This window comes from Mesocricetus auratus, unplaced genomic scaffold (assembly GCF_017639785.1).
Source record: "Mesocricetus auratus isolate SY011 unplaced genomic scaffold, BCM_Maur_2.0 Super-Scaffold_100010, whole genome shotgun sequence".
Lineage (NCBI taxonomy): Eukaryota > Metazoa > Chordata > Mammalia > Rodentia > Cricetidae > Mesocricetus > Mesocricetus auratus.
In genome coordinates, this window is record NW_024429194.1 from 23,791,075 (window position 1) to 23,816,835 (window position 25,761).

The 25,761-nt window shown below is 47.8% G+C and overlaps 1 protein-coding gene across 4 annotated transcripts in view; it reads right to left on the reverse strand.

Annotated features, from left to right (window-relative positions):
* The window catches only part of Armc9 (armadillo repeat containing 9), a 128,286-nt gene that overhangs the window by 22,046 nt on the left and 80,479 nt on the right, over positions 1-25,761 (reverse strand). For 3 of the 4 annotated variants that reach the window (XR_005879851.1, XM_040753137.1, XM_040753138.1), the window contains 2 exons: positions 15,661-15,765; positions 5,883-6,104 (listed from right to left, as the gene is read on the reverse strand). Coding sequence is in view for 3 of the 4 variants with exons in the window: in XM_040753137.1 (XP_040609071.1) it covers positions 5,985-6,104; positions 15,661-15,765 (225 nt within the window). In the remaining variant the exon portion in view is untranslated. Of the gene's footprint in view, positions 1-5,882; positions 6,105-15,660; positions 15,766-25,761 lie in introns of those variants that run through there. The other variant, XM_040753139.1, reaches the window with a different exon arrangement.

Here is a 25,761-nt window from a genome sequence, read left to right on the forward strand (position 1 = left end):
AAAGGGACATTTTAAAACATATTTTTGTTAGTTTTGCCTTTTTAAGTTAAACAATGATATTTATTCAGTGTGAGCTCACCCCCACAGCACACATGTGGCTGTCGGGAGACAACTTGGAGCAGTTGGTTCTCTTTCCATCTCGGAGAGCTTGGTGATGAGTGAGCACCGTTACCTGCTGGACCATCTTATCTGCCAGGGTTTTTAAAAGATAGCATCTCAAGTAGCCCAGGCTGGCCTTGAACTCATCATGTAGGTGAGAGTAGACCTTTCTACCTACCTCTCCCAAGTGCTGGGATGACAAGTAGAACCACCCCCTGGATAAACCACCTTTCTTTTTTTGCTTTTTTGAGACAGGGTTTCTCTTTGTATCCATGGCTGCCCTGGAACTCACTCTGTTGACCAGGCGGGCCTTGAACTCAGATTTGCCTGTCTCTGCCTCCTGAGTGCTGGGATTAAAGGCATGTACCACCACTGCCTGGCTCTAAATCATCTTTTTTTTTAAAAGAGTAGTGACAGAAGCCAGCAGGCCCTTTGAGGTGGCAGCTGTACCTCATACCTGCTCGTTCCCTTGTGAACTGATAACATTACAAGGGTTAACGCATATCTAAAACATCATCAGGACATCTTAAGAGCTGTGGGTTGCTCAAGGCTCCTAGTGTTTCCACCAAACAAGGCACAAACCACTTCTCCAAGGACGAGGCTGACTGTGAGTGACATCCTGTCACGTAAGCCCTGCACAGACGTGGGCAAGAGCACGGCTGAGGCAGGTTCATCTCCTAGCGCCGAGAGATGCATCTTGCTGTGCTGGCCCCATGCTGAGGAGACGCATGGCAGCTTCTGGTCCGGCTTTGTCGGCTACACTCAGATTTGGAAAGAGACAGGTTTGGGAGACAGGAGGCTCCGTGTGTCAGCTCGGACAGGGTCCTAGTTGTATACATGTATGTATACGTGACAGAGCGCTCACTCATTCCAGCAAGGAGACGCTGGTCACGGACTCAGCAAGGACTCGGTGAGTCACAGCATGATGACAAGCCTATGCCTGCCTAGGATCAGATATGGGAAAATGGCTGTGGATAGATACAATTCTTTATGGTTCAACAAGGACAAGGAGATGTGTACCATTCTGGAGAAACTTCTCAGCATGGTGCGGGTGCTGAGTTAGAGGTGGGCTGGAGCTGGGGGGGGCATTAGGCCTCCTGCTCTGAGCTGGGGTTTCCTGGGGGCCAGAGAGAGAGAAGTGGAGGGGCTGCAGGCAAGGTAAAGGGGGGTGGGTAAAGATGTTTGAACTCCAAGGGGGACGAGGAGGCCAACAATGGCATCCCGTGCCTTCTAGAAGGGCCTCTGTGGTCATGGTAGGTGTGGGATGGCAGCAGAGAGAGGCGGCCCAGTGAGGCCCAGAGAACACAGGGCAGGGGCAGGGGTGAAGGGTGGGTTCCCGTCATGCTGATCCTGCAGACACTGACTGGGGTGCTGTGAGGCACCTCTGTGAGTCCCAGTTGGGCTGGGGTGCCATCAGTGAGCAGGATAGGGTGACCCCCCACACCGGGGCTCCAGACCTCTTCAGAACCCAGCACACAGGAGGGAGCCAGGTTAAGGCAGAGGAACAAACCACAGTGGCGGCCAGGGATGGGGCGGTCACTGGGAGGGGTTGGATTAGCAACCACAAGAGTGTGGTGGGCTCCAAGAGTTGGGAACTGTTAGGTCACCTGTGATCCTGGAAGTCACTGAGCATTCAGGAGGAAGTCCAGACTGGTGCACGGAGCCAGGGAGGACCAAATGGGAGGGAACCACACTCCAGGCTAAAGGGAGGAGAAGCTGGGGAGGGGCATCAGGTGTACAGATAGGTACAGAGCCTCCAGAATTCAGGAGGGTTAGTTAGGCTGATGTGCATAGGAGTCATGTCTGGGTGACACACAGAAACAAGGCTGAGAGAGGGTAGAGTCAGGTGCCCGTGTTTACCTCAGCCTTTCTGTCCCTGATGATAAAACCAGTGTTTATCATAAAAAAACCCAGATAATACAAAGGATGTATAGCACAGCCCCTACCACAATACCCACAGGTGACCACTTAACTGTGATACGTTTCAGTCTTTTAAAACATGCAAATGCACGGCTGGGAGTGTGGCTCGGTTGGTAGACAGCCTGCCTGGTATACAGGAGGCCCTGGGTTTGACCCCAGCACTGCATTAACCAGGCATGTTGGTGCGAGCCTCTAACCCAGCACTTGGGAGATGGAGGGAAGAGAACCGATACGTGAAATCATCCTCAGGAAATACAATCCCAGGCTAGCCTGGACTACCTGAGACCCCGTCTCACTGTGGTGCACATCTCAGGGAGGCAGAGGCAGGTGGATCTCTGCCACTTCAAGGCCAGGCTAGTCCACATAGTAAGTTCCAGGCCAGTCAGGGCTGCATAGTAAGAGCCTGTCTGAAACACAGCGCATGCACCACCACACCTGGCTTTGTTTTATTTTACAGGGAGGAAAAAAACCCAAAAAACCTGGGACCAGCCTGGGTCTTTAGAGACGGCCAGTCACACCCCTCACAGTTCTCCTTTCTATTCAACAACGCATTGTCACACTGTGTGGATCTCCCAATGTCATCAACTATTTATTCTTAATGCTGCTACATATCTCCAGTACTGTTGGTGACCGTAACTTGGGTAGCCAGGATTCTATACAGGGCATGTAGATATTTCTTCACAATCAATACAGTAACAAGTACCCTGTGCAGATCTATAAATTACAGGGTAGAGCTACTGACCCAGAAAGCATGATCTCTTGAATCTGTGGAGCACATATTAACTAAGTGTCCCCAGGAGGGCTAATCTTGATTCATATGGCAGCAATGCAGGGTTACCAAGGGGCTGGTGATTGTGAATGAAGAATCAAATTCCTTGAGTGTAAATTCAAGAAGCAGGGGTGGGAATTCTGATCATCATCACTCCCAACCGTTAGGTGGCTGCGGGTTTTCTGAATACTGTCACATTCTTATCATGTCACACCGAGATCTCTCCATGTCTTTTCTCCTACACGATTTGCTCTGTGTCCTGAGGGCAGGAATCACATCTCACTTAGTTTTGGGTCCCCGGGACTGAGTTCACACCCCATCAGTCATAGAAATGAAATCAACGTTGAACTTGGAGGTGGTGGTGCACACCTGTAATCCCAGCACTGAGGAGGCTGAGGCAGGAGGACATGTGAGTTTGAGCCCAGCCTGGGCTATAAAATGAGACCCTGTCTCGAAAAAAGAAAAGTTTGTTAAATTTACCTGGCAGAGGGACTTAGGGGCAGCAGCCACTGCTTAAGGCAGTGATTCAGGAGTGCTCTCGCAGCTGGGCAGGTCCACCCTGGCCAAATGCCTCCCAGACAGACCGCCAGTGGGGGCGCCAGCTGAGCCCCAACTCTGGAAAAGCGTACTCCAGGGACGGGTCACCTGGCCCGAGAATGAACGGTGCTCCTAAGTTCGTTAGACTCACGGCCACCTCTGATTGAAATGTCCTTATGTTCCTTATGTCATGGTTGCCTTCCTGTGAAGCCAGGGTTTTAATCATTTTCTAAACGTTGAAGAAACTGTTGTCCTCTTTCCCATGCCCAACAGGAATTTCATCAGTTCCTCTTGCCGCGTCTATCCCAAACGGACCATTTAAACTACGATGACCAGTACTCATCTGTCACGGTTCTAGATCAAAGCACACAAACCCCTCAGACATAAGTGACACATTGGAGGGCAAGGAAGGCATGCCGATGCATTCACACTGCTTTTAACTTGCGGGTGTGGTTAAGTGGTTGTTCTTTTAGAAATATGTTTCTAGCTAGTCACCACAGTGTTTGTACATATTTATGGGTACAGTGTGACATTTCAGTACATGGACACACAGTACTGATTACGTCAGGACAACTGCACAGCTATCTGTACGAGGGTGTTCTTATCCTTAGGAGGTATACACTGAGGGTCTGTAACCTCCTTTTAAACAGTTCAGTAAGAAACAAAACTAAAAAATGAACGAACAAACCAAAGACTGTATAAGCCAGGTATGGTGGTGCAGAACTGTAAGGCTGTCTCTCAGCCACACAGCAAGTTTGAGGCCAGTCTGGACCACAAGATACAAAACAAGGCAGGCCAGACTTGGTGGTGTACACCTTTGATCCTAGCCCTAGAGTCAAAAGCTAGTCTATGTTACATAGTGAGTTCAAGGTCAGCCAGTGATTCATAGTGAGACCTTGACTCAACAACAACAACAAACACAGAATAAGGGTCTGGAAGGCTGAGTGCAGTGGCAGAGGCCTTTAATCCCAGCACTCTGAGTCTGAGGCCAGCCTGGGCTACATAGTAAGTTCCAGGACAGTCTGATCTACATAGTGAGACCCTGTCTTGAAAAACAAAACAAAACAGAAACAAACCAACAAACAAAGGTCTGGAGAGATGGCTCAGATTAGCACCCATGTCAGGTGGTCACAATCCCTCCTAACTCCAGCACAGGGGGTTTGACACCCTCTTCTAGTGTCCAAGAGCATCCCCCACATACACAAAGTGAATCTCTTAAAAACAAGACAAGTATGTTTGTAAATGCTGTGTTATACATATAGAGAAAAGGCAATGTGGGCGCTAGCGTCTCTCTGGTGCGATCTTCTCTCAGTTTGACTGCACGTTCAAAGTGCCGGTTGTGTGTGAGGGAAAAGGACACATATGATTTGTGTGTCAATAATACAAATAAGATCCTAGAGAGGGAAAAGGACACATATGATTTGTGTGTCAATAATTACAAATAAGATCCTAGAGGCAGAAGCACAAGGGGTTTAATCAAACAGACCTCAGAGCACTGGTCCATGGTGTGGGCTGGGAAGTAGCATACATCAGATTCCAGATGTGTGATAAAGCTTGGCCAGAGCTGGTGCTGGACGCTGGTGTTCCTGGTAGCTGTGCCATGGAGCTTACGTTACAGGTATTTACACCCTGTTGGCTGCTCAGTGCCTCCTGGTTTATCATAAAGTTACCACACAGCAAAACTGGAAATAATCGAACTGTCCAGCGATAGGGGCTAAGGAAAACACGGTGTGACCCTTAGGATAAGGCCACTACTGCCGAGTGGGTGACCAGAGTGTGTCAGCCAGCTCTCTGTGACACATGCATACCTGTTTATAGTTTTCCAAGTTTAGGAAGAGACAGGGCATGCAAATCCCAGAAGGGACTCTTAACTGGCAGCCCAGCCTCAAGCCTTTCAGAGGCACAGGTGACCTGACTGAAGTTTTATTTTTCTGTCAAGAGATAGAAACCAGGCTACAAAAAAATGAACAGTGCCCAGCAGCATGGCTGTTCTCTCTCTCTCTCTCTGTCTCTGTGTCTGTCTGTCTCTCTGTTTCTCTCTCTCTCTCTCTGTCTGTCTGTCTCTCTCTGTCTCTCTGTCTCTCTCTCTGTCTCTGTGTCTGTCTCTCTGTTTCTCTCTCTCTCTGTCTCTCTGTCTCTGTCTGTCTCTCTGTCTCTGTCTCTCTGTGTCTGTCTGTCTGTCTCTGTCTCTCTCTTTCTCTTCCTGTGCTGGGATAGAACCCAGGGCTTCATGCATACCCTAGGTTACACAGCTGCTTTGAGAGCCTTGTCTAAAACAGAGCTGTGACACTCGAATACTAGCATCCGGCCTGGTGCTATGGGGAGAGGCCACAGGAATGAACCATAGGGCAGGAGTTCAAACTGGCTGAACCCACCCACTGCTCAGTAACTTTTTTCTGAAATGAACCTGGCCAACAATGGTCTTTGGAGGTGGCCTTGGGATTCTAGCAAGTCACATACTTTTCCTTCTGGAAGAAACCTAAGTGTGTATGGGGAGATGGGACTCACCTGCCTTTCCTCCCAAAATCCTCAAGAGATAAACGATAAAGAGAAGTGCTTTCCAGTATGAACGCTTTATTGTACACGTTGATACACGTTCCACAGCAGTTAATCCAAGCAGAGCTTACAAAAATAGACTCCCGCTTCCTGTATCCCGAACTTACACTGGGCACCCTGTCCTGTGGCCACCAGGGGTGACGGGCCGACGCAGGGGCTCATCCCCACTCCACTGCACACCGGGCGGCCCTTTCCGACGTGCCTTCCCAGTGTTGGTCATGATCTGGTGGAAGTAAGAAACAGCTATAAGACAGTGTGTCCCTAAGAGCTACCCAGAAGCTGAGTGGACTAAAGGGAATAGGTTTCCAGGGGCTGAGTGGACTAAAGGGAATAGGTTTCCCAGAAGCTGAGTGGACTAAAGGGAATAGGTTTCCCAGAAGCTGAGTGGACTAAAGGGAATAGGTTTCCAGAAGCTGAGTGGACTAAAGGGAATAGGTTTCCAGAAGCTGAGTGGACTAAAGGGAATAGGTTTCCAGAAGCTGAGTGGACTAAAGGGAATAGGTTTCCAGGGGCTGAGTGGACTAAAGGGAATAGGTTTCCAGAAGCTGAGTGGACTAAAGGGAATAGGTTTCCAGAAGCTGAGTGGACTAAAGGGAATAGGTTTCCAGAAGCTGAGTGGACTAAAGGGAATAGGTTTCCAGAAGCTGAGTGGACTAAAGGGAATAGGTTTCCAGAAGCTGAGTGGACTAAAGGGAATAGGTTTCCAGGGGCTGAGTGGACTAAAGGGAATAGGTTTCCAGGGGCTGAGTGGACTAAAGGGAATAGGTTTCCAGGGGCTGAGTGGACTAAAGGGAATAGGTTTCCAGGGGCTGAGTGGACTAAAGGGAATAGGTTTCCAGGGGCTGAGTGGACTAAAGGGAATAGGTTTCCAGAAGCTGAGTGGACTAAAGGGAATAGGTTTCCAGGAGCTGAGTGGACTAAAGGGAATAGGTTTCCAGGAGCTGAGTGGACTAAAGGGAATAGGTTTCCAGGGGCTGAGTGGACTAAAGGGAATAGGTTTCCAGGGGCTGAGTGGACTAAAGGGAATAGGTTTCCAGAAGCTGAGTGGACTAAAGGGAATAGGTTTCCAGAAGCTGAGTGGACTAAAGGGAATAGGTTTCCAGAAGCTGAGTGGACTAAAGGGAATAGGTTTCCAGAAGCTGAGTGGACTAAAGGGAATAGGTTTCCAGGAGCTGAGTGGACTAAAGGGAATAGGTTTCCAGGGGCTGAGTGGACTAAAGGGAATAGGTTTCCAGAAGCTGAGTGGACTAAAGGGAATAGGTTTCCAGGGGCTGAGTGGACTAAAGGGAATAGGTTTCCAGAAGCTGAGTGGACTAAAGGGAATAGGTTTCCAGAAGCTGAGTGGACTAAAGGGAATAGGTTTCCAGAAGCTGAGTGGACTAAAGGGAATAGGTTTCCAGAAGCTGAGTGGACTAAAGGGAATAGGTTTCCAGAAGCTGAGTGGACTAAAGGGAATAGGTTTCCAGAAGCTGAGTGGACTAAAGGGAATAGGTTTCCAGGGGCTGAGTGGACTAAAGGGAATAGGTTTCCAGGGGCTGAGTGGACTAAAGGGAATAGGTTTCCAGGGGCTGAGTGGACTAAAGGGAATAGGTTTCCAGGAGCTGAGTGGACTAAAGGGAATAGGTTTCCAGGAGCTGAGTGGACTAAAGGGAATAGGTTTCCAGAAGCTGAGTGGACTAAAGGGAATAGGTTTCCAGAAGCTGAGTGGACTAAAGGGAATAGGTTTCCAGAAGCTGAGTGGACTAAAGGGAATAGGTTTCCAGAAGCTGAGTGGACTAAAGGGAATAGGTTTCCAGGGGCTGAGTGGACTAAAGGGAATAGGTTTCCAGGGGCTGAGTGGACTAAAGGGAATAGGTTTCCAGAAGCTGAGTGGACTAAAGGGAATAGGTTTCCAGAAGCTGAGTGGACTAAAGGGAATAGGTTTCCAGAAGCTGAGTGGACTAAAGGGAATAGGTTTCCAGAAGCTGAGTGGACTAAAGGGAATAGGTTTCCAGGGGCTGAGTGGACTAAAGGGAATAGGTTTCCAGGGGCTGAGTGGACTAAAGGGAATAGGTTTCCAGGGGCTGAGTGGACTAAAGGGAATGTTTCCAGGGGCTGAGTGGACTAAAGGGAATAGGTTTCCAGGGGCTGAGTGGACTAAAGGGAATAGGTTTCCAGGGGCTGAGTGGACTAAAGGGAATAGGTTTCCAGAAGCTGAGTGGACTAAAGGGAATAGGTTTCCAGGGGCTGAGTGGACTAAAGGGAATAGGTTTCCAGGGGCTGAGTGGACTAAAGGGAATGTTTCCAGGGGCTGAGTGGACTAAAGGGAATGTTTCCAGGGGCTGAGTGGACTAAAGGGAATAGGTTTCCAGGGGCTGAGTGGACTAAAGGGAATAGGTTTCCAGGGGCTGAGTGGACTAAAGGGAATAGGTTTCCAGAAGCTGAGTGGACTAAAGGGAATTGGTTTCCAGGGGATGCCAGGCTCAAGGGCGTCTGCACTCCTAGCACGCAGGCGGCAGGAGGGTCAGAATTCAGCTACACAACAAGTTTGAGGCTAGCCTGCGCTACATGAAATTCTGTCTCTAAAAGGGGTGGGGTAGAGTGGTATAAGGACAGAGTTCAGATCCCAGCACCTACATGACAGCTGGGAAGACATGGTGTGTAGCTTGTAATCCTAGCTGAGAAGTACAGACCAGGGGTGCCTGGGGTAAACAGGCTAAGGAGACTAGACAGATCCAGAGCTCTGGGTCTGGTGACAGATCCTGCTTCAATGTGTTAGGTGGAAAGCAATAAAGGAAGACATGTGACATGTAGTGTCAACTTGTGACCTCCACATGCACACACGCGTATATGGACACACATACATGCATATACACCATATGCCAAAAAAGGGGGGGGGGACCTAGTAACAATAACGAAAACCAAACAAACAAAAAAGGGAGGCTTTCCAGTGAGAGTGTCCATGCTACAGGTTACGTGGGAACACAGAAGCTGGGAGGAGCCTTTTGCATACAATCACAGGTAGAGTGTAAAACTTAAAAGTCACTGGAAGAAGAAAACAGCTGAGAACTTTGCTGCTCTAAGCGTTGAAGAGGGCTGGATTTTTAAAGGCGAGGAAGGAGAAAAAACCAGGCAGATTTGGTTTTTAAAAAGGCAACATTTTAACCATGGGTAGTGTATAATGCCAGCACCCAGAGGGAGGCAAAGATTGTATGTCTCTGTAGGCTTAGGGATAGCCTGATCCACCTTCCTCTCTGCTTTGTAGCTACAATTTGGGCCATCCCAAGGAGCCTTCACCTGGGATATAGATCAAGTTTAAGGCTAGCCTGGGCTACTTAGCGAGACCAAAACAAAGCCAGGAATTAAGCTACTAGATAAGGGGGTCGGAGCCACAAGGACTTCTTCTAGGTGAGTCTGAGGCTACTGCTGGCTCACTGCTTCATGGGAGCTCACCCCTCCCGGTGCCTCCCATGGGATCAGATAATACATCACATATTTGTTTTTTGGATGTTTGAAAATAGGACTCAGCAATGCAGTTGGCATGCAGAGACATTCACTAGCCACTCCTATGGGTCAGAGCTTCCCCACTATCTGCTGGGCTTGCAGAGGACACTGAGGGACTTCTCAGTGGCCCCACCTGGGCTGCACCTGTTGATGAGGCAGTGTTCTTCAAGTTGGATTCCAAGGAAATGCCTGAGGAGTTTCACAGATTGGCAATGGGTGTGGTTGTACTTCTAGTCCAACAACAGCTCCCATCTGGATTACAGATGGAGGGTCTGCCTGAAGGAAGGCTCTCCCGAAGCAAAATGTGGTGCTCTTAACCATGACAAAAATAATGTAGCACATGATTACTCAGTTTACTCAGTGGAACAGGATGGTCAGCCCAGGTGTGCTGGTCCATGCCCAGAACCCCAGCACTAGAGAGGCCAAGGCTGGAGGAGCTCAAGTGCCAGGCCAGCCTGGGCTGTATGGTAAAAGCCTGCCTCAAAAAACAAACAACAATAAAGCCCAGAGCAACCACAATGAAAGCTACAAAAACTTCTTTTCTTCTTTTCCCCCTTTCTTTTTGTATTGCTAGATACAAAATCCTGAACACAAGCAGGGCAAATGCTCTACCACTGAGCCACACTTCCTGACTCTCTTTTTTGGAGAGAGTGGGTGGGCAGGGTCTACTCTGTTTAGGCTCTCCTAAACTTTCAATCCTCCGGCCTCAGGCTCCTCAGTTCTGAGATTACAGGTATGTGACATTATGCCTGACCAGCATGAATTAAGGTAATACGTGCATACTTCAGGGCAGCAGGTGACAAGCTTGACAGACTGAGTTTGAGCACCATGACCTACATGGTGGAAGGAGAGAGATGATTCTTAAAGTTGTCCTCTGACTTCCACATGTGTGCGTGCCACAGAAATACCAACAGTCCTCACGAATGAATAAATGCAATTAAGAAAAGAAAACCAGCTGGGCAGCAGTGGCACACGTCTTTAATCCCAGCACTCAGGAGGCAGAGACAAGACAATCTCTTCAGTCTGGTCTACAAATCGAGTTCCAGAACAGCCAGAGCTGTTACACAGAAAAACCCTGTCTCAAAACCCCAAATAAGCAAACAAAAAAGAAAAAAAAAACAGAATCAATCAATCTATCAATCAATCTATCTATCTATCTATCTATCTATCTATCTATCTATCTATCTATCTATCTATCTATGTACCTACCTACCTACCTATCTATCATCTATCTACTCTGTACACATAAAAAAATAACCTAGAAGCAGCAGACACTGTTGGCTGACTACTATTCACTCTCTCACCAACACAACACTTATTTTGTTGACACAGTATTGTGCAGCTTGGAGTCACATGACCATATTTTCAGGCATAAGAAATGAAGGACACCAGAGTGAATTTTAGAGAACGCACTGTTGAGAGTGTAGCTGGCTTGTGTGACTGGCCCTTTCTTGACTTTACAGATTATAGCAGGAGCTGTCAATTACCTAATGAAAAAGAGACAACCAACATTTAATTGACAGCACTGAGACAGAGGTACAGAGCCAATGAGATCTAAGCTTCCAGGCTCTAGGAGGGTCCTAGTGTTGTGTTCCTACAAAAGTAGGAACATCTGACAGCAAGCGGTTAATGCTGCTATCTGTTCATTTTGATTCCTCTTCTCTCTTCCCCTTATGTCACTTGGAATGATCAAATTAATTTTTCAGTTTGCTGAAGACATAGTGAGCTGAGCTGACGTTGCATTTAGCTTGAGCTTAGTGGGAAAACTTTATGATTCACAGTCACATAAGGCCAAACACTTAGCTCTCCTAGTGTAAGGATTTACTGTGTTATCAGAGTTTTTTCAAATTTCGTGTACAAAGAAACATGGAGCACCTGTCTCACAGGCGGAGGGTGGTAGATGATCATCCCAAAGCAGGCCACTTTGGCAGACTGGCTATTTTGAGTTAAAGACACTTGAAGCAGAGCAGATGCAAGAACAGTCTCTGACTTCCCTGCTTTTCTTCACAGAAACAAGATAAACCTTCACGTGAGAGCTGACTTTCCTGTATCACGAGAAGAGACATTCCTAGTCGGGAAGTCATGGGCCATGAGAATTCTGTCTAAACACACCTTGTAAAAATATTTCTTCTCATCTTTTTGTCTCTCAGTAGAAAACATTATAAACTCATCCTAATTCAGATTTTAAAAAAATCACACTTTGTGAATGTAAAATAACAACTCTGCTATAAAGGAGATAACTTATCCTGTGCCAAATATGAATGACCACAGTTCAGGAGCACAGACCCAAGTCATCCTGAGGGTGCCATGAGCTTTTATAATCACAGAGAATAAAGCCATGAATCAATATTGAGAGAGAGAGAGACAGAGACAGAGAGAGAAAGAGAGAGAGAGACAGAGGACAGAGAGAGAAAGAGAGAGAGAGAGACAGAGGACAGAGAGAGAGAGAGACAGAGGACAGAGAGAGAAAGAGAGAGAGAGAGACAGAGGACAGAGAGAGAAAGAGAGAGAGAGAGACAGAGGACAGAGAGAGAAAGAGAGAGAGAGAGACAGAGGACAGAGAGAGAGAGAGAGACAGACAGAGAGACAAAGAGAGACAGACAGACAGAGAGAGAGAGAGACAGAGACAGAGGACAGAGAAAGAGAGAGAGAGACTGAGACAGAGACAGAGACTGAGACTGTCTTCACTGGGGAGGAGGTCTTTCCTATGGGAATCAGATGCCATCTTTGCTGCATTCTTGGCTTTAGGGTTCCTCCCTGGAGGCTAGAGATCTGTGCTTAGCCACACACTTCCAAGTTTCACTGAGTAGTCAAGAGGATGTTAGCTGAGACACAGAGGTTGTTAAAAGGAAGTAAAGGTCACTAGAGGTGTACTTTGAGGTTTCAAAAGCCCCCCCCTTCTCTCTCTGCCTCCTGCATTTGGGTCAGGATGTCAGCTCTAAGCGACTGCTCCAGCACCGTGTCTGCCTGCCTGTCACCATGCTCCCTGCCACAGTAATCATGGACTAACTCCCTGAAACTGAAAGCAAGCCCCCAGTTAGATGCTTGTTTTTTTTTTTTTGTTTTTGTTTTTGTTTTTTTTTTTTTTGGTTTTTCGGGACGGGTTTCTTTGTATTGTTTTGGAGCTGTCCTGGAACTTGCTCAGCAGACCAGGCTGGCCTCGAACTCACAGAGATCTGCCTTACAGAAAACTCTTGCTGAACCAGAATTATGGGCAAGCACCATGATGGATGTTATCACTGCTATTCTCTTGAGTGCTTGGAAGAGTAGCTCACTCTCCTCTGCAGCATTTGGCATGGCATGGCTCTCTGGTGCAGTGGTGCTGTGTGCTCCGATACATAGCTCTTAGGGGGGCGAGGGGCAGCGTCGTGGCTCAGCAGAGCAGGTACCCAGGGACAACTCCCTTCCAGGCCTGGGCATCTTGGCAAGCTGTCCTGGTTGTACCTTGCCCCTCTCCCTGCCCCAAGTCCCCATGCTGATTTTTAAGTCAGCAGTAGGTGTGGACATGCCAGGGGTTTCAGGCAGGTCTCAGGTGAGCTCGTCTGCCTCTGCAGCTCTTATCTGAGCCTCTTCTTAGGGCTCTTCCACCTGCTCACTGTCTTTGGTAGACTCCACGAGGGCAGCTGCCGTGCCTTCATCAGGGAAATGGGCTTCAAGATTAAGTCTGAATCTAGTTTTCTGAGGAAATGTTTCAGAAGAGAACATCTTCAGACTCAGCCTGAGACCTTTGCTGGGTCCTGCCAAAAGCCCCAAGTCATGACTTTCAGGCACATACACGCCAGAGAAATGCCTGTGACCTGTGGTCAGTGTTCTGGCTGGAATGTGAGTGTCCCCACAGGCTCTTGGTCCCCAACTGGCTAATGCAGGCCTTGAAGGAAAACTTGGTTCTGCTTCTAGTCTAGCCCTCTGTTTTCTGATGGCAATGGAATAACCAAGCCATACCACAAGTTCCTACTGCCATGGGCCAAGCCCTGGCAGCTACCAGACTTTCCCCCTCATGCCAAGATGTACCGTGTCCCCTGAACTCTGAGCCAAAACAAACTTTCACTCCTCTAGCTGCTTCGTCAGCTGCTTGGTCATAGTAAAAGTCACTAGTACAGTTTAGTTTCCCTCATTTGGCACATGCAGTTATGAGATGTGACATCAAGTCCTTTTATGCACTATGAGCACGAAGTAGGAGACAAGACCCTGGCCTAGAATGCATAAGCTGCAGGCTGGCGATTTCAGGTCACCAGGCTGGGTGAAAAGGAGCAGCTTAGGGTGATTTTGAAGCACTAGGAATGCACACATGGCCTCAGTGACTATGGCTTTGCCCCAAACTGAGTTGGGTGTACCATTTAAATTAAGATGTTTCTAAGAGGAGCTCCTGACCTGGACTGGGGTTAGAGGTCTCCAAAAATACATGCATGCTCTGACCCTGGTACCCATGGGCATGGCTTTATTTGTTTAAAAAAAATCTTTGCAGGGCTGTAGAGATGGCTCAGTAAATAAGAGCACTGGCTGCCCTTCCAGAGGTCGTGAGTTCAGTTCCCAGCAACCACATAGTGGTTCACAATCATCTATGATGAGATCTGGTGTCCTCTTCTGGTGTGCAGGCAGAACACTGTATACATAATAAATAAATATTTTTCTAAAAATCTTTGCCAATACAATTAAGGTTCTTTGAAATCAAGAAGGCCACTGAAGATGGAGGCAGAAACCAGAGTGATGTGGCCACAAGCCAAGGATCACCTGGGCTACCATAAGATGGAAAAATCAAGGAAGGCTTCTCCTTCAGAGCTCTAGGGGCAGGCCAGCCCTGCCAATACCAGGAGTTTGGACCTCTGCTCTCCAAAACCATGACAGAGTACATTTCTGTTTTAGCCAGCCAAGGTGTGGCTCTTTGTCCCTGCAGCCACAGGAAATGGATGCCCTTGGTCTTCACCTCTGTGTAAGTGATTCTTTCTATCCTCATGTTGACTGCCACTGCTCCACAGTGGTAATGGACAACAACGAGATAAGCAAGAGTGTGTGGAACTTTTCTGTGGGATCCAAAACCATTCCCTCTATAGCTAAAGGGATTTACATGCATTAAGGAGGTTCTGAGTGTGGATTATGGTGAAACGATGCCATTTCTAAGTGCCTATCATCTGTGGTTACTAATTGAAATCTGTCTTTTGCACCCCACCAGTATGTTCAACCAAAGTGGCAGTCCCAGTATGCTTTGCCTCAGGTTTTGCCACTATATCAACATAAGACCTTACTCACAGCAGTATACTATGTAGAGGGGTCCAAAAAATTAACTGAGGGTTGTATTTAGGTTTATGTCTGACAGAATCACAATCAACCCCTTTGCTGGCATTTAAGCACTGTGGGAGGTACAGACCTAGGTGTTCTGCCGAGTCCTGCAGAGGACCCCGCCCACTGGTCTCTTCTGGTCACCTGCTTCTGAAACAGAGGGTCCTGCAGATGCTCAGAAGAAGTGTACTTTATCATGCAGTCAAGTCTCTCAGAGAAGGCGGCATGCTCCCCAAGGGAAACAAAAGTCTAGTGATAGTTCAGGACTGCCACCAGTAACCTGGAGCCCCTGGCTGCGTCCCCTCCTGACCTCTGCCAGCATCACTGCATTGACCAAGCAGGAGTCAAGCATCCATAGGCGCCTGGGCTCCTCTGGTGCATGATATACTCTGAGAACAATGGTGGGTACTGTCCAGCATGCCTTTTTCTAACTGGGTGGCAGCAGCCAGCCTTCCTCTAGTTTTCTCCAATCACTTCTTTCTTGTCTTTCATTCTTGTTCCCAAGTTCATTTTTCACAAAGTAGCCAGAGTGTGAATCTAAGTTGATATGTTTTAATTTACTTATTTATATTTTGGTAAAATATTTTTGAGATTAGCATCTCATACAGCCTAAGCAGGCCTCAGATTCACACATAACTGAGGATGACTGTGAGCTTCAAGTCTCCCTCACCTCCAGTTCCTCTGCTGGGTTAAGGTACCTGGTGCTTCGAATGGAGCCCAAGTGGGCACCCTATCAAATGAGTGCATCCTCAACCGAACCCTCCCCCACTCTCACTCCTATGGTTTCCTAGCGCCTATGCAGCTTAAAATCCACATCCCTGCTGTGACCCAGAGTTCCTCGAGGTGGCCCCTCGCTGTCCCTCAACCTCAGATTCTACCATAACATGGAAATGGAAAGACTCAGCTGCTGATGACCATGGGTGACGCTGAAGACAATGAACCCTGTGTTGCTGAAGGCACAAAGTCACGCCTGTTCTCCTGCCCTCCTGTCCCAGGACACCTCCGGCATGTGGACTTACTCCCAAGTACTCTGTGGTCAGAAGCTTCTCGCCTGAGAGTTCTCCAAGCTGGGGCTGGATCAGCTCATCCTTGTCCAGGTCGGCTTCCATGATGTCGTGGTCCTCCTGTTTCAAAGGAGGCAGGGTGAGAGGTGTGGACAGCATCCAGCCACAGTACCCCAGAGTGTGCAGCAGCTGCTGGGAAATGAGGTCTCAGAAGCTACCTGTCCCCTGCTCACAACCTATCAGGAAGCTGGGCACCCAGGAAAAGGTCTAAAGAACCCCTTTGCAGCCCTGACAGCAGGGCTGCCTCTGTCTCTGAGAGGTCAAGGGATCAAATGAGTCACAGACACCTGGGAAACACTTCCACATGCACAGCCCTGTGAGGCTGCGAGGCGGCAGATGACAAGCTTGTCCTCTAGTGTTCATAGGTGATAAGAAGGCTCAACACTTTGGTCTCAGTCACTGAAATAATGGGTCCAGAGAGATGGCTCAATGGTTGAGTGCCTGCTGTGTAACCATGAGGAGCTAGCTGTGTTCAGATCTCAGCACCTACAAGACAAGCTGGTTATAGTCCTGCACATGCCTATAACCCGTGATATAGGAGGGGAGATGGCAGAGACAAGAGGATCGTTAGGGCTCCCCTGCTATTAGCCTAGGCAGAAGAAAGAAGAGCTCCAGGCTTGGAGAGAGACTCCACCTCAAAGGAATGGTGGTAAGAGTGATAAAGGACACCTACTGCCCTCCTCGGCTTCGGTATACACACACGGGCTACATACTCACATCACACATGTGTGCTTCAACACAGACACACACACACACACACACACACACACACACACACACACACACAGTGAAGTTGCAGTAAAATGCACACACGCATTGAGGCTCTGAGGTCTACCCCTTCAAGAGTCAACCCTGCCAAGCGCAAGAGAAGATGTCACCAGAGTGCAGGAAGGTGAAAGGTGGTAGGACTGGTCAACCAAGGCACCTCAAAACTGCAAGTGACTGACTCAGGCTTGGCTTGGGGGGAGGAATTCCTGACCCAAGGGAGCAGTCAGCGCAGCATCCAGTTGACAATGAGAATCTCAGTGATGAGACACACGAGAGACAACAGAGCACCTCAGCAAGGAGAAGGTGGCTTTGTTCCTGGGAAGTGGGGGACACACTTCCCCTTCTCCTGCTACAAAGTTCAACTGAAATACTAGATGCTGCATAGAAAACAAGACCCGGAGAGATGGAGAGAATGCAGTGGAGTGAAAGGACACCCCTACCTGTCAGACTTGGTGTCCAAGAAGCCAGCAACCAGAATGTCAATGGGGAAGACAAGTTCCTCTGAAGCCTGTTCCCTCTAGCCAAGGGTCCAGAAAGGGGGACGCTAAGAGGTCAGACAGTTTAGAAAATAACTTCCCTAGAAAACACAGTGACCAGCGTCCAACCATGCCAGCAAGGGCCTCTGACTCCTGGGCTTCTGTCCTCCATGACTGCTGAAACACCTCCATCTCTAGGTGATGCACCAGAGAAAGTCAAGCAGAGGCATTCCATCTGTGCTGGGCAGTGCAGAGTCCCCACTGCCCAGTGAGTGGACCCACACGGAGCAAAGGCTGCTACTCCCATGAGACAGTAAATGGGTGTCTCCCTGATGGCATACTACTGAGTAATAATGAGGTCATCTTATCCTTTCTAGTCAGGGGTGTTTGTTAGTGGAAGCCTAGGAGGGAATCGGAACCATCTACCTACAGCTGCAAAAATAATGGCAGCCATCCCATCTGGAGCCCAGTAGATCAAAAGGCTGGACACTTCACTGCAAGGTTCCAGGCTTGGCGTTGAATCTGTCCTCAAGGGGTACTGAGGTGACTTGCTTCAATGTCCGATCCCGGTAAACCAACCAGGGTGAGGGTGGAGGGTCAGGGCCTTGTGACAAGGCTCCCTCAGAGGTACATAAACCCCCACAGAGGCATGTCTGGGTTAGCCTGTCCCCACCCTGGGCCACTGATCATGGAGCCTTCCATTCTGGCAGTGCTTGAGTGATTCGTGTGGCTCACCTTGGGCAGACAGTTTCTGGAGAAAGGAGATGGTGTGGCTCAGCCTGGGCCAGATTGAGTTTCTGGAAAGTTCTATTCAGTTGCAACTGTGAGCCTTGGACTTCTTAGTCAAGTTTGTTTGGTTGTTTGTATCTTATGAGGACTTTAAGATAAATGCCCAGCTTGAAGGCAGGTGGTTCCTTTAAGAGTTCAAGGCCAGCCTGGCCACGTAGTCAGTTCTAGGCCATTCAGGGCTATGTAGTGAGACCCTGTCTTACACAATAAACAGACAAAAAAAATTCAGTTAAGATTTAACTCTTAGTTGGGTGTGGGGCACATATCTTTGAGTCCGAGCAAATGAAGCACAACAGGTAAAGACAATTTTGAAAAAGGATGTGGGGGAGGGGGAGAGACTCTGATTCCAGAGGTACTGCCTAGCCAGAGTAATCTAGATTGTGTGTTGCTGGCAGAGGGGCAGACAGATTTACTACAAACAGAAGAGGACTAAGAAACAGACCCATGCAAATGTTCCCAACGCCTGCCCCCCCTTGAGTCTGGACTCTTTCCATGTTGCCCAGCATAGTCTTGAACTCTTGGGTTCAAGTGCCCCTTCTAAGTAGCCAAGACTACAAGTCCACATCATCATACCTGGCTAGCTTCCAACTAATTTTTGACAAAAGAACACTAGCTATACTGCCTAGGGACAGAGAGAGAAAATGTCTTTATGTATTCAGTACAAACACAAATTTCCTCATGATTATTTTTGATCTGTGATTGGCCAAATCCTTAGGTACAGAATCTAGACACCAAGGGCTAACTGAAGACATTGCTGGGCTGTGTATGGACGGGGAAGTGTGTGGCAGTCTTTTTCATTTCCTGGCAAGAGTTCCTTCCACATCAGATGGTCCTCTGTACATTAAATCACAAAGAGCAACATGAAGGCCTGCGGTGATTGAGGCTTCAGCTGCAGACAGAGGGAGCAGGCTGGCTCTGAGAATGTGCAGGGCATGGTGACCAAGTGTGGCATAGTCTGGGAGGGGAACCCCAAGCCACCTGCATCCCTGGTGACAATGCTCCCTGAGATAGGCCAACCAATCTGCCACCGATTCCTTGGACACCCAACAGCCTAATGGCTGAATTTGGCTCCCTCCAACTTTCCATAAGGAAAAGGAAGCACCATTCTGAAATGTGGGTAGCCTATGCTTATTTGATGCCAATTTTTGGTTGTTGGTGGTGTTATGATTAGTATGAAATGTCCCCACAGGCTTGAACCTTGTACTGGAGATGTTATTTGGAGAGGTTATGGGAACTTTAGAAAGTGGGGCCTAGGTGGAGGGAGGTCGTCACTGGGGTGTGTTCTGGGGGGTGATGCCTTGTTGTTTCCTGGAAGCCACGAGGGAAACAGTCTGTGCCATGAGCCAAAGCAAATCTTCCCATCCCTCAAATGATCTCTGTTACTGACTAACCCAGTGGTTAGTCTTTGGTGGATCAGATTACAGGTAAATCAGCTCTAAAGCGAATAAAGGGCCATATGTGGGCCTAGGGCTGGGTTGAGAGACAGACCCTGCAGTGAGGCTGTCGGACCTGAACTGTCTGTGCTACTAGGGGTATCAGCTATGGATGAGCTGACTTAAGAGCAGGGGATTCTGCGTTCCCAGGGAACCTCTACAGGTAGGCCAGAAGCAGCACCATGACAGGTACCAGAGCTGGCCATGAACAGCACTGCTCACTTATTCGAGAAAAAGTGAGGAGGTCACCTCAGATTTCCTTAGCACTTTATTCCTTACCTCTCATGTAACTCAGTGGGGAGTCCTCTGACCTTCCTGTTTGATTGGGAAACTCAGGCCTGGAGGGTAAGTAACACAGTGACAGTCTAGCCTTCAGCTTGGGCAGGTCCTTTCTGTTTAGGTTTTTCTAATTCAGCCTATAATGCCCTGTAGGAAAAGCCTATTTCTGAGGATGCACAGTGGGGAATACCTGGGTCTCTTAAGGACCTCGTATCTGGCTGTAACTGTTCCACAGGTCCCAGTGAGTGAAGGGAAAGATGTCAAGACTATAGTCTGGAATCCACAGGTTCATGCTTTTCTCTTTGCTAATTTTGTCTAATAACAAGTGGAGAATCCATGTTTGTCCAACTGAGAAAGCAGGCTGTCGTCACTGCTGTGAGCTTACTCCAGGCTCAGATCCAGTTTTCACAGTGAAGGCAACTACAAGCACCAGAGGACCCATCATCCTGAAATTTCACTCGGAGTTCCCCAAAGGTAATGCTATCCACAGACCCCTAGCCCCGGGTCACCTCTGGAGGGGTAAGATTTATGGTGCTTGGCTTGGAGTTGAGTTTACAGAAATAGCAACACCTTAGGGATCAAATAACATGTGTACATTATGTGATTATTTCAGGAGTGACTGTTCCTTGGGAACTAAGGCAGCCGTCTCTGTGGTCTGGTGAGTGGCAGGCATGTGGGCCAGGTAGTATTTCACCTCCTCTCTAGGGAACGAGCCTTGGAGGCCTCAGCTGGAAATGGGCATGTGAATCACAGTTTCATGAGGTATTGGTGACACACCACTTCCCTGCCAAGAGGGAAAATGAAACACCGAGAAACAACAAAAGTCCACATTCCATTTCAAAGACAAAGAAACTCGATGGCTGACCTCAGCCAATACCTGCAGAAGTATTGCTTTCCCCAGGACAACAAGAACATATGTAAGACCCATTAACTTGCAAATCAATCTATACATACCCAAACTTGCCAACAACACTCTTAACTGCAATGATTGCAAAGCAAGATAGTAAGGGCCATTTAAATATTCAGTTAATTTGGTTTTTAAAATTAACAAATTAAAAGCTTTTTTAAAAATTGAAAGTACTTTCAAAACATTATGTGTGTGCATGTGTGTGCTTGTGCATTAATGCATACTTATGTGCATGCAAGTGTCTGTGGAGCCTCTGTGAGCTGGAATTACATGTGGTCGTGAAGTGGCTACCCAGTGAGAGAGTTGGGCACTCAACTCAGGTCCTCTGTAAGAGCAATATGCATTCTTTCTGAGCCGTCTCTCCAGCTTCCCCTCCCTCCTTATGTAGCCTAGGCTGGCCTTGATCCTTCTGCTTCCACATCCCAGGTGCTGGGATTATAGGTATATACCACCATACCTGGTGGTTGTGGTGCTGGGGTTTGAACCTACGGCTTTGTGCACACTACATAAACATTCTGAGCTACATCCCCAGGCCTGAAAGTACTGCATAATTAGATCCTTTGTTAACTGAAAGCTCTCTTCAACCTTCCAAAACAGGACGGGCTCTGTATTTGGTGGCTAATATGCCCATCACATCAAGGTGAGTTACCTTCAGTTGCAGCTTAATGATGTTAGCATGAGATGAGAGAAAGAACCAGGGGCTTATGGATGACCTAATACAATGTGGAAAAGCTGCTTCCCCTGCCTCAAGTTTCTCTGCTGCAACATGCAAGCATACTCCTGTGATCTTGGGAACGTAATGATCATGCACAATATTCTTGGTTTATAGTTCTGTACTGAGGTTCTACAGGAAGATGTGATTCTTATAGATGCCTCCACTTTCCCAAATGGTAAATGGGATCACCAGGCTGCCTCCTTTAAAAATCACTGCTCATCAACTGAGGGTATTTCTTATGTCCTTTGCTTTCTAAAATGCTGTGGAACTATGCGGCCACAGAGCAGTCACTGTTGGGACTTCTGAGAATCACACACCAGTGAAAAGGAGGCCGTGCAGCAGAGCCAGCTGTGCCTGCCAGAAAGCGCAGCCTGTCAAAGCTAGGGCTGAGGCTACAGGATGGGAAGGCTTTTTTTCTTTTTCCTTCAATACAGGGTTTCTCTCTGTAGTCCTGGCTGTCCCGGAACTCTCTCTGTAGACCAGGCTGGCCTGGAACTCAAAGATCTGCCTGCCTTTACCACCCGAGTGCTGGGATTAAAGGTATGTGTCATCACCACACAGCTGGGAAGAGATTTTTCCACCTACACATCCAATAGAGGGCTAATAACAAAAATTTATAAAGAACTCAAAAAAAAAAAAAAACACTGGACATCAAGAAAACCAACAACCCAATTAAAATGGGATGTAGATCTAAACAGAGACGTCTCAAAAGAGGAAACTTAAATGGCTGAAAAGCTATCAGGGAAATGCAAATCAAAACTACTCTGAGATTTCATCTTACACTTGTCAGAACAGTCAGGGTCAATAAAACAAATGGCATCTCTTGCTGGTGAGGATGTGAAGTACGGGGAACATTCATCCATTGCTAGTAGGAATGCATGTGGCGGTTCCTCAGAAATCTGGGAACTGATCTACCTCAAGATCCAGCTGTACCACGCTTGGGCACACACCCAACGGATTCTTCATCCTACCACAGAGATACCTTCTCAACTATGCTCACTGCTGCTCTATTCATGATAGTCAGAAACTGGAAACAATCTAGATGCCTGACAATGGATGGATAGGTTATAAAAAAAAGTGGTACATTTACACATGGAACATTACTCAGCCAAAATGAAATCTGAAGGTAAACGAATAGAACTAGAAAAAAAATCATCCAGAGTGAGGTAACTCAGACCCAGAAGGACAAATTATGATCCATGTCTTGCTCAGCCATCATCAGAGAAGCTTCCTCCTGCAGCAGGTGGGAACAGATCCACAGACCCACAGCCAGACAGTATGCAGAGCAAAAGACCTTGGAACAGTCAGCCCAAAGGGATGTCTTCATCAAATTCTTTCCCTCAGGACTCAGGGAAGGGAGCAGAAGAGGAGGTGGGAAGAGTGTAAGATCCAGACGGGATGGAGGACGCAAGGAAACAAGGCCTTCCAGACACAACAGGCATAGATGAAATGACAGAGACTGTGGCGGGCCACAGGGTCTGCAAAGGTTGCACCAGATGGAGTAGAATTGGAATGAGAGGTAGACACATGCCTCAACCCCTAACCCAGATGCTATTTCTAATTAAGAATCACTTGTAAATGAGAACTTAGCACTCTCCAAGGGAGTCGCACTGGAGAAACACTCTTAAGGGTAGGCCCCATGTCCAGCAGTAGATGATCAACACAAAACAAACTCAATGGCTTCTCTCCGTTCTTTTTCTCATAATGTTATGTCAGGGCTTTTTATTTTACTTTTTGTTATATTTATTATTATAACCTTAGATTTGTTTTCCAAGGAGAGACAGAAAGGGTATGGATCCAGATAAGAGGGGGAGGTGAGGGGAGCTGGGGATAGTAGAGGGAGTAGGAAACCATAGTCAGGATATATTGCATGAAAAAAATCTATTTCCAATTAACAAACAAACCCAGAGCTGACTACAGTCCAGTCATGCTCTATAAGTTAGTGTTGGCAGAGAAGCTAGAGGCTACGGGGTACAGGGAACCCACCACATGCTGGGAAACACAGGAGAGTCCCTACAAGACAGTGCCCGCTGACTGTGAGTGGCACGGGCTCCACTTTCTGAATGTCACATGGACTGAAACGAGCTGGAGTGCGCAGTTTATGAGTCAGGCAAGTATGGGGGTGAGAGTCCGGGCCTTCAGTGAAGAGGATGGCTCAGGGGTGTGAGCACGGCAGGGAACTGCCTCTCATAGTGCTGCTTCCCAGTTCAAACGGGAAGAGCAGTGCTGCCCCTCTCACGCAGGCCACACTTCAGTGTCCTGTGGATGCAAAGTACGACCCTCATCTCACAGGGTTAGGTTTACTCTTGAGATAAGAAGGAGTGAATCATGGGCCCCAGATCCCATGCTTCAACATGGGTATGAAGTTTTCATAGTTGGAGGACAAAACAAAGCCATAAATCAAGTCATTTTCCAAATATGTTGGTGGGAATATTAGTAGGTGTGTTACAGCAACTCAGGGAAACCCCTGCCATGGGTCTCAGACACAATTCCGCTGACATTCTTAGCTTGGGGGTTGGTGGGAGCTAGTTGGCCCAAGAGTGCCAACAGGAATACCCGTTAGTTATGACGATGTTATATCAGACACAAAGATGGGCAATGAAGGAAACTGAAGAGAGCAGATCTTTTTGCTCTGGATCTGCAACATTCCAACTCTTCACAAGCACAAAGTTCTAATCAGTTAATCAGCCTTGTAAAATCTTTAATACAGGTGTGGCTGCTTCCCTGGCAGGAACTTGGGTTGGTTGCCTGGTGAACTTCTCTGAGTGACTCATGAATGCCCACAGAAAAGTGTTTAAAAATCCATGTTGAGAAGGAAGGTAACGGTGAACAAGGAAATGCTTGGAGAATAAATACCTCTTTAGGGTGGGTCTTACATACCATTGTTGGAGGAATTTTACTAAAATTACTGCCTTTATGTTCTGGGGGAGAATGTGCCAGGTTACTAGAGTGCAGTGATAACAATTACCCCAAGAATTAAGAATGCCTTAGGAAAAAAAAAGGCCCTCGAGCTGAGATGAGGCGTCCGCGCAGCAGTCCATGATCTTATGACACTACAAGATTCTTAACTGGAGGGTTTAGATACATAATACTCTAGACAAACCAGATTCTAAGCAGCTAGCCTGAAAACAGAACTAGGGTTGACCACTAAATGCATTTGAAAACTCAGATTCCTCCAAGATAGAGTGCAGGCAGCAGAAAGGACTCAAGTGGTTTCCCTAAGACAGGTGAGAGTCTCCAGTGTGAATTGAAAGAATTAGAGACTTTGACGAGTTTTTGAGAGCGAGCGTCTGAACTTGAGACCACTTTCCAGCAGGCTGAGCGGTAAGCCTCCACATGGGAGAGCTTGCGAGGGGGGACTAAGGTGATCAGGCTCCGAGGTGTGATCTGCAGGTTTCCCCAGTGCAAGGGCCCTGTCTCCATTTATAGCAGCTTCCCTCCCGAGCCAGTGACAACTGGACCAGTCCAATAACTAGCCACAAGTAGAAACCAGGGAGACCCTGTTTCTGACATCAAGTCTACTGCTTCAATTGCTCAATATGCTCAGCCCCCCCCAAGCCCGAATTCTAAGCTAAACAGGGTAAGAAATATGGAGGTGCTGTTAATGAAGCTATAGGAGAGCGGAGACCCAGCAGTATATTTGATATACAGAGTCAGAGGTGACTGGGAGGTTTGACAGAACCAGAAGTGACTAGAGCAGAGGCTTCAGTGAGGCCAGAGGCAAGGAGCTTGTTAGCCTTGGAGGAGCTCTGTAGAAGCCACACATAGAGTAGACAAGAGGCAAGGGACAGCACACTCTTGGCTCCTCACACTGGGAGACATGACCCTGGGGCACTGGGCAGGTGTTGAGCATTGTGGTAATCACTTCCATGTTCATCAGAAGGTCCTAACAGTCTTATTATTGTAAGTACTCATGATCGTATGTTGCTATAAGCAGGCAATGGCTTTGGAGAATGGGCAGCACGACTCCCTAGTTGGCTATTAAATTCTCCCTTTGTGTCAGATCAGTCAAAGGGCTAGTGAGACAGTAGTGTCTGGGACACTCAGACATCCTGAGAAACTACGGGATGACTGCTGTGAACTGCCCAGCTCCCGAAAGCAGAGCTTCAGGCAGAGCCATCCCAGACAGCTGGTGCGAGAGCAATGGTTCTCAACCTGCTTAATGCTGTGATCCATTAATATGATTTCTCATGCTGTGGTAACCCCCAACCATAATATTATTTTCGTTGCTACTTCATAACTGTAATTTTTCTATTGTTATGAATCAAAAGGTAAAAATCTGACATGTGACCCCTGTGAAAGAGCCGTTTGACCTCTAAGGGCTCACAACCCACAGGTAGAGAACCATGGAGCTAGACTTTCTGCTATCACAAGCCTCAGGGACTTACAGATGACCCTGCAATTATTTCCACCTAGGCCAGAGGTGGAAATAACTTGCTTTCGGTACCCTAGCACAGCCAGGGCTGTGAATGGTCCAAACAAGGGGCTGTGCTGAATGCAAGCTCTCCTCAGGCTGCTGAGGCTCTTGGTGAGTTGGCCGGGACACTGACTGCTGCCTCTGCTGAGTTGCAACATTAAGCTCAGTGACAGGCTTCTGTCCTCAAGGAAAAAGCAGACACAGCAGAGCACGGTGCTGGCAGCTGAGGGGTCTGTAGGCTGAGCTCGGAAGGCAACAGGGCGGAGCACAAC